This window comes from Sceloporus undulatus, chromosome 9, assembly GCF_019175285.1.
Source record: "Sceloporus undulatus isolate JIND9_A2432 ecotype Alabama chromosome 9, SceUnd_v1.1, whole genome shotgun sequence".
NCBI classification, from domain to species: Eukaryota; Metazoa; Chordata; class Lepidosauria; order Squamata; family Phrynosomatidae; genus Sceloporus; species Sceloporus undulatus.
The window spans coordinates 29388427-29396540 of record NC_056530.1 but is presented as its reverse complement, the minus strand read 5'-3'; the positions used below and the strand labels follow the sequence as shown (position 1 = coordinate 29396540).

Genomic DNA, 8114 nt, shown 5'->3' with positions numbered 1-8114 from the left:
CACACCGCCATTTAGTACGTATAGGATACGTACTAGGGTTAGGAAGGGGCAGTGCTTCCGCACCCCCCTAACCCTAGTACGTATCCTATACGTACAAGATGGCGGCGCCCCTTCTACATGGGCGCCGCCATCTTTACGTACTGGACGCACAGCGTCCAGACGTGTCGCGGCGCCTATGACGTCGTGAGTCCGCGCCAGGCGCCTCGCGACATCATAGAGGCGCCGCAAGAAGAAGCTCCGAAATGGAGCTTCTTTTTTGCTCCGCGCGGTTTGGCTGCTGCGGCTCCCGCACGGAGCAAATGGCAGCGGCGGGGGAGCGCCGCAAAGCGGCGGTTTGTACCCCGCCACAGTGACTGACCCAGAGTCATATCAGTGTTAGTTGTTGTTGTTGTTATGTGCCTTCAAGTCATTTCTGACTTATGGCAACCTTAAGGCAAACCTATCCTGGGTTTTCTTGGCAAGATTTGTTCAAAGGAAGGTTTGCCATTTCCTTCCCATGAATCTGAGAGCATGTGATTTGCCCAAGGTCACCCAGTGGGTTTCATGGCCAAGCTGGGAATCAAACCCACTCAAATCACTTTGCCACATGGGCTCTCCTGCCATATCAATAAGGTTACTTAAAAACACAGGCCATTAAGCATACTTTTTGTCAGCCCTTTTCAGTTGCAGAAGAAAGCACCACAGATGACTATTGCTAATCACATTACCTATCACCACTGACTATGCTTAATAGGACTGGTAAGAGTTGCAGTCCCAGCAATGTCTGGGAGGCTGTGCTTTGCTCCTCATAGCATTGCACAAATCTTGGTTCCAGCTAATCAGTTCAATATATTACTTAACATATTTCTATACTGCCCATTAACAAAAAGGTTCTCTGGGCAGTTCACAAATATATGTTGCTGCTATGAAGTGTGAAAATAGAACCCAAATAGCAATGATTAAAGAAGCTGGAGCAGTATTGCAGGAAAAACGTGTAGTCCATTTATAGTGCAGTGCAACACTAAACTGTAGGCCTGGGAGAGTGACAAAGTCTTACCGTAATGCTTAGAAGGCAATGATGTGGATGTCAAGCAAACCTGTCTGGGAAAAGCATTCCATGGTGTGGGTTCTACTTTTTAAAGGCCATCTCTGCTAGAGCGCAGTCTGCTAGAGAGATCTTTGTTCATAGCACAACCTAGTGTTTGGAAACCATGGAAAGGATTTATTTATTTTGAGTATTTATATACTGGCCGTTAGCTCAAAACTTTCCCAGGTGGCTTGTTATTAATGTGACATTTTCCTGATGTTAAGCTTGCAGTCTGGAATGATATGACTGAGAAGGGAAAGGGAATGACAATGGGAGAAGTGGATTAAGTCCAGCAGATGCTGGCTGCTCTTCTCTCCCCGAGGCCAGAGTATGGCAGTTGGACTATGGAGGAAAGGCCTCTTACAGCCACTGGGGTCAAGTCACAGTGGAGCTGTGCCTGGCTACTCTTCGCTTCTGTGTGTATATATGCAATTGTTTTTCCTCTTCCTCCCCTTCAGCTGTGTATTTTGAGATGGGAGATTACAACAAGTGCCGAGAACTCTGTGAGCAGGCCATTGAGGTAGGGCGCGAAAACCGGGAGGACTACCGACAGATTGCCAAGTAAGTGGCAAATGCTACCAGACTAACAAGTCTCTCTTAACATTTTCTCTTGTCTTTCTGCTTGTGTGACTTTGAGGATTTCTTAGTGGTCCTGGCTTTTTCAGCTGCTCATCCGAGGGGAGCACAAGGCTATGCCACCAAATGTGACTTGCATGATCTCTTTACAATTAAATCTGTACATAAACAAGTACAGATCCATGTATAGTTGCCAAGCTTTAAACCTGGGCATTACTTCTTTAACAGAAAATGTGGTACCAGAAGCAGCAATAATGTGGAAGGAGTAGGGATAGAATCCTTGGTTGTTATTTGCCATCAAATTGACTTCAACTTATGGCAATCCTATAAATGACAGACCTCAGAGATTTTTCTTTTTTTATATGCTCGGGGTAGCTGATGAAGAAGGCTTATTTGCTCACCCATTTTCTTTCTGCTTTGTAGTTCATGTATGCTTAAGGGATTCTGGAGGTGGTGGCTGTTTTCCTGACCACCCATTGAAAGCCACACACAGCTACAATAGTATCTGCTAGGTCAGGGAAGGGACCAGCCTAGCCTCCTGTGGGAGCAGCCACTCAGAAGGCTCACCCTTGTGTCTTCACCAAGTGTGCTTGAGATGGTGGTAGGAGGAAGAGATTCCTCCCAACCCGTAGTGTGGAGTTTGCCTTTTCCGTAACATAACTGTCATTTCCATCCTCCAAAACAATATCGCATGGGAACTAGGGATTAGAATTTTTGCATCTTCCATGTGCTTGCCAGCTTTTCATTCTTGGTATGTTCCCTTGCATCTAGAGCTTATGCCCGGATTGGTAATTCCTACTTCAAGGAAGAAAAATATAAGGAAGCTACTCAATTCTACAACAAGTCATTGGCTGAGCACCGGACTCCAGATGTGTTAAAAAAGTGTCAACAGGCAAGTCTTTGGTTTTGAGAACCCTTGTATATGTACCAGTGTGCCAGGCAAAGCAAGAAATCAAAAGGGCTGACAGTGTTCAAACCACTTCTTTTTTAGGCTGAGAAAATCTTGAAAGAACAGGAGAGAGTAGCCTACATCAATCCTGAGCTGGCTCTGGAAGAGAAGAACAAAGGCAATGAGTGTTTCCAGAAAGGCAAGGATTTTATACTTGTGTGTTGATTTATTACTATATGTGCTGAAAAAGTGAGCATTGCAAAGATTTTTAGATACAGAGGGATTATCTTGGAAATATGAGAATGCTGATCAACTGCTGTAACAGCCAGAGGCTAACCATCTATTCATGATGGTGTTGTGAATTATTATAAATGTGACGGATGCTTCTGCTGATTGACGCATTATGGTAAAAAAATAAATATGGTTTGCTCTTCCCTTTGAACCAAAACAACACTTTCTGTGCCAAGCCTCAAGGAAATCTGGCCAGAAACTTGCTAGGTGGACTTCAGTGCTGTTTAGACTATACTGCTTCAGTGCAGCACTTTGAATTCTCAAAAAATGTGTGGCTGTATACCTTAAAAATATCTGTAAGTATAGCAATGATTTGAAAAGTCAGTGTTTCCGATTACAGCTCCCAGATTGCCTTAGACAGCATAGCTCCTGCTTAGACCAGTGGTTCCCAAACTCTGGTTCTTCACATGTATTTGACTTCATTTTCCAGAGTTCCTAACTGTTGTTCATATTTTTGTTAATTGAAGTACAAAATGCCTGTAGAACAAAAGTTCAGGAATCATTGTCTGAAACCTCCTAGGAGTTGTGACACAAAATCCTAATTTTTTGAACTTTTTGTGTAGATCTCTCTCTTCTCTCTCTCTCTCTCTCTCACCCCGTTCTTCACTCTTTCCCTACATGCTACTCTATATATCTATAGTTCGAGGAATCTTTAAAGATCTATTCTTTTTCAGGGGACTATCCACAAGCAATGAAACACTACACGGAAGCCATCAGACGCAACCCTAATGATGCCAAACTGTACAGTAACAGAGCTGCCTGCTACACCAAATTGCTAGAGTTCCAGTTAGCATTAAAGGCAAGTTTGTGAATCAGTGACTTCCAGACTTCAATCCAAGATACCTAGATGAAATCAATTGTGCCATGCTACGTTGGCTCAGTGATTGGAAAAGTGTTGAAACATGATTTTAAAAGTACTGTCAGAGGCCATTTCCCCCTTGGAAGTCTAGCTTTTCAATCTGACCTTCATACTGTGCTCTTCTTCTATGCATATTGAAGGCTCCTCTGGTGTATTTTAAACACTCGTAGTTTTTCTGCCAACTCAGCCATCTGATCCTGCACAGTGCCTGTTTCTGGGTTTCTTCCTTCTTGTCCAAAACAGTTGGCTAGTATATTAGGTTTTAAAGACCTTGATAATTTGTAAGATTTGACACCTGTTTGGCTCCTGCATAATATATTTCAATTACAAGAAGATCAGAGAATCAAACTAAATAGAAATTAAGACCTAGCTGATACAAATGGCAAATGAGGCAATAGGGCATGTTTAACCCTAGCCCTTTTTGTTACAGCATGGGAGGATCCTGTGATTGAATATTTTTAGATGATTTTAGTCCCCTTCATGCAGAAAACTAGCTTGTCAGAGAGAATGCTAGACTAGAGAGAACGCCACATTGGCATACTTTTAAAAAATGTACAGGGAACTTTCTGCATGTAAAAATAATCCACATGACATCCCTACTGTCTTACTTTAACTTCCTAAATTTCACAAATATCTTGATAAATATAGTGGGAAAACTGAGATTTAAAAATTAATGGATGTTGGAGAAACAAAAACTCATCTTTAGTTTATCCATCTTTATTTGAATGCTTAGCTCTTAAAAGTCTGGGTTTGAATTTATGGCATGTACAACTATGTTTGTGATACCGCTTCTTTTTGTTGACAAAACCCTCCTTCAACAGCTGCATCAGTGTGTTATCTCTCCATACTGAAAAAGTTCTAACCTCTATATTTGGCTAGTTGAAAAAAGGAATGATGGAGAAAATGAAACTGTCAGCTTCACTGAGTTTGTCAAGTTCACCAGCTCATAATTTTCAGGGCCTGCTGAACAGGTCCTCCATCAATAAACTGAATTTATTAGCTGGGTTTAGAAGATAGGTAGATTTAACTGAGGATACACTGTCATTCAGAGGCTCAAGTGTTAGGCAAGAGTCAGAGAAGAAGACCTCAAGGATGTTGAAGTGGTCACTAAGCTAGTTTGGATGGGAAGAGAAAGGCAATATTCTTCTCTGAAATAGTGATCTTTTCAAATAAAAATGGCTTCTCTTCCTCCTTGCAGGACTGTGAAGAATGTATTCGGCTAGAACCCGCATTCAGTAAGTACATGGACTTGAGTTGATTGACTTCGAAGGGCGGAATTGCGAAAGCTAAAATGGCAGCAAAGAAGCTAGTGTAGCGCATCACACACAAAAAGGGGTGGTAAGAAACTGGAATGTAAATTGTCTGCAAGTCTCTGGCAGCTGCTAGCCTGTTCTCTTTGAGAACTCACCTTCATTCCAGCAAGGCTCCTGTTTGAATTAAGGAGAGGAGGAAAGACAGGATGATGGTTGCGGGTGTATGATCCTTTGCAGAAGAGACTCATGGCTTGCTGTTGGTTTTCAGTCAAGGGCTACACACGCAAGGCGGCAGCACTGGAAGCAATGAAGGATTATACCAAAGCCATGGATGTCTACCAGAAAGCCCTGGAACTGGACTCCAACTGCAAGGTGAATGTTTGGCTGGATCTATTGCTGTGGTACAAAAAAATTAATAATGGAGCTGGCTTCCCTTAACAGGCACAGGAAGGCTATCTAGGAAAGGATTATGTGGAGCTATGTTCTAGGAGCTAAATTTAATCTTAATTGTGAGGGAGTCCCTTTCTAGTAAAGTCCTGCCTCCAAACCAAGGGAGGTTCTGTCTTGAGAAAAGGGTATTCCTAAATTTTAAGCTCCTTTTTCCATCCCAGAAACCTGAGGATGAAATCAAGTGAATCTGAGTGCACAAGGCAGGGCCAAAACTGAGGTCTGATGTAATTCTTAGGAAAGTGACATTTTCCACCAACCCTAAAACACTTTGCATTCTAGGCATGTCTATGGAGGAGTAAGCTAGTTTCCAGTTGTTTGGTCTATAAACTAGGGCCTGTTACAGACAGCCAAAATAAAGTTGCTTCGAGTCACAGTGGAAGTATGGTGTTTCAATGATGCATGTGTCCTAAGAGTCCAGAAGTCGCACCAAAGCCACGCTCCAGCCCTAAGGACATCATTCAAATACCATACCTCCACTGTGACTCGAAGCAGCTTTATTTTGGCTGTCTGTAACAGGCCAAGATTTCAGTTCCAAACCTCAGTCTCCTAACTAAGTAGTCTCTTAAGTGTTTAATCTCCTGTCATATGGGAGAGCATGGAAAGACAGGCTGGGTGGGGAATCTCTGGAGGCCACATCTGGCCTGTGGCCAGACTTTCCCCTTCTTTGCTTCATAAATGGATATGTGTTCCTACCAACTATTTCAGAAACTATGACAGTAATAAAGACTGTAGCATCATACTACTACTTGAATAAACCTGGACGGAAAGAGGGTGGGTGGGTGGGTGGGCAGGGAAAGGTTTCCATCTCAGGTAGCTTTAAAGTGCTGTTGAACTTCCACAGGAAGCGGCAGAGGGTTACCAGCGCTGTCTCATGTCCCAGTACAATCGCAATGACAACCCTGAGGATGTGAAGCGCCGTGCCATGGCTGACCCTGAGGTGCAGCAGATCATGAGTGACCCAGCCATGAGACTGATCCTTGAGCAAATGCAGAAAGATCCTCAAGCATTAAGCGAGTGAGTGAGGCCAGAGAGCCACCTGTGGGACTGGGCAGTGTGCATAGCTTAAAGGTGTTGCTTTTTTTCGGGGTGGTGATTCTAAGCTGCTGCCAGTTATGGATCTAGGTGAAATTATACGTATCAGTGGGTGGTTTGCTTATTGAAACACAGGATAGAGATACAAAGACCAATAAAGCAGAGCACATCATTCCTCCAGTCTAGGAGTAAATTTATGTGCATTGTTTTCTATTCTAACTTTGCATGGTCTTTGTGTAGATTCAGCTATTGAGTTCTTAAGCATTTGTTAAAGATTTTGGCGTGTAGTAGGGCTAAGTGTCTTACAACCAATTGGACTTGTGGTAAGAAAGAATTCAGTATCAAAAAGGGAATTTTGCATGTGTTATCTAATTGCATTAGCGTTCAACACAAGGAGTCAGGAGGAACTGGATAGAATTGACATTTGCTCTACCCAGTAAGAAGTATCCGGTAGGCAAGTTAGATGAACTAAAATAATAAAAATGCAATACAGTAAATAATAGGCAACAAAAAGCATTTGTATTTCCAGATTTGGGTGTCGACACTGATAGAGATCCTGTTACGATCTCTGGGAATGTGGTCATTTGAGTGAGACAGAGGTTTTGAAAAATCCCCTTTTTTCTCTTTCCTTTCTGCAGACACTTGAAGAATCCAGTCATCGCCCAGAAAATCCAGAAGCTCATGGATGTTGGTTTAATTGCCATTCGGTGATGATTTTGACTCTGCGCCCTCCCTCCTTTCCCCTGTTAAAAAGGGCAGCTGGGACTTCTGGATGCTGGCAATGCCATTCCAGGGCGCATTCCTCTGTCAGAGGCAAAGACTTGTACAGTCCAGTGGTGTGTTGGTTTTTCATTTGCACACGCGTGTGTGTGCTCACACCAAACCACCCCGCCAGCTCCTCCTGGGCCTGGCCTATCAGATATCATGGCTCATTGTTCTGTCTGTCTCAGCAGTTATTCCCACTTGTTAGCTGCCCTCTTCTACTTTCTTCTCCTTCCCCTATTGCAGTTTTAAATTCTCCTTGCCAGTGATTGTGGTGCGGAGAAGTTTGTCACTCATTTGTTGTCTTATTTCTTTCAGCTCTGAGGCTGCATACTTTTTTTTTTTTGTCTGCTGCACATGCAATAAAAGCAAAGTTAGTGGCTTTGGCTTCTTGAGTCACCTTCCTTAATCTTTGAGGTTCTGATCTAGAATCTGGTTTCTGCATTCATACTTTGGCCAATTATTTGGCTTTCAGCACATTAGATGGTTTCTGGAGTAGCATGAGCTTTGTCTCTGTGGATATTTCTGGTCTTCTATCAAGCTGCTTGACAGTGTTCTCAACCTTTACCCAGTGAGGCTGGTTGGCAGCGCATTTACCAGGGCCATCTTGGGCCAGTTCTGTGGCAGTTTTGGCCATGTTGGCTAGCAATAACAGGGTTGTAGTTCATTCGAGGAAATTCTTTGTGCAGCCAAAATGGTTAAAAGTTTATCAGGCTTAGTGGGGAAGAATCAAAATTTTCCAGAAATAAACCTAGATGAGAAGAGCTCAGAAGTTCACAATACTCCAATGAGGACTGATCAGGCTCAGTTACCACCGAATGAATGGCCGGCTGGAGGAGGAGGTGGTACTGGAGTGTTAAATTATTTAAGTGTATTAAATAATCATTATAATTTAAAGTAGGTTAAGCCAACCAAAGGCAGTAAAAATGCAAGCTT

At 42.9% G+C, this 8114-nt stretch overlaps 1 protein-coding gene across 1 annotated transcript in view; it reads left to right on the top strand.

The window, feature by feature from the left end:
- Positions 1-7560, top strand: part of STIP1 (stress induced phosphoprotein 1) — a 17875-nt gene extending 10315 nt beyond the window's left edge. The window contains exons 7-14 of the mRNA XM_042440102.1: positions 1525-1627; positions 2414-2534; positions 2634-2730; positions 3497-3621; positions 4880-4916; positions 5203-5306; positions 6226-6398; positions 7055-7560. Coding sequence (XP_042296036.1) covers positions 1525-1627; positions 2414-2534; positions 2634-2730; positions 3497-3621; positions 4880-4916; positions 5203-5306; positions 6226-6398; positions 7055-7127 — 833 coding nt within the window. The 3' untranslated portion in view covers positions 7128-7560. The remainder of the gene's footprint in view (positions 1-1524; positions 1628-2413; positions 2535-2633; positions 2731-3496; positions 3622-4879; positions 4917-5202; positions 5307-6225; positions 6399-7054) is intronic.
- The last annotated feature ends 554 nt before the right edge of the window (positions 7561-8114 follow it).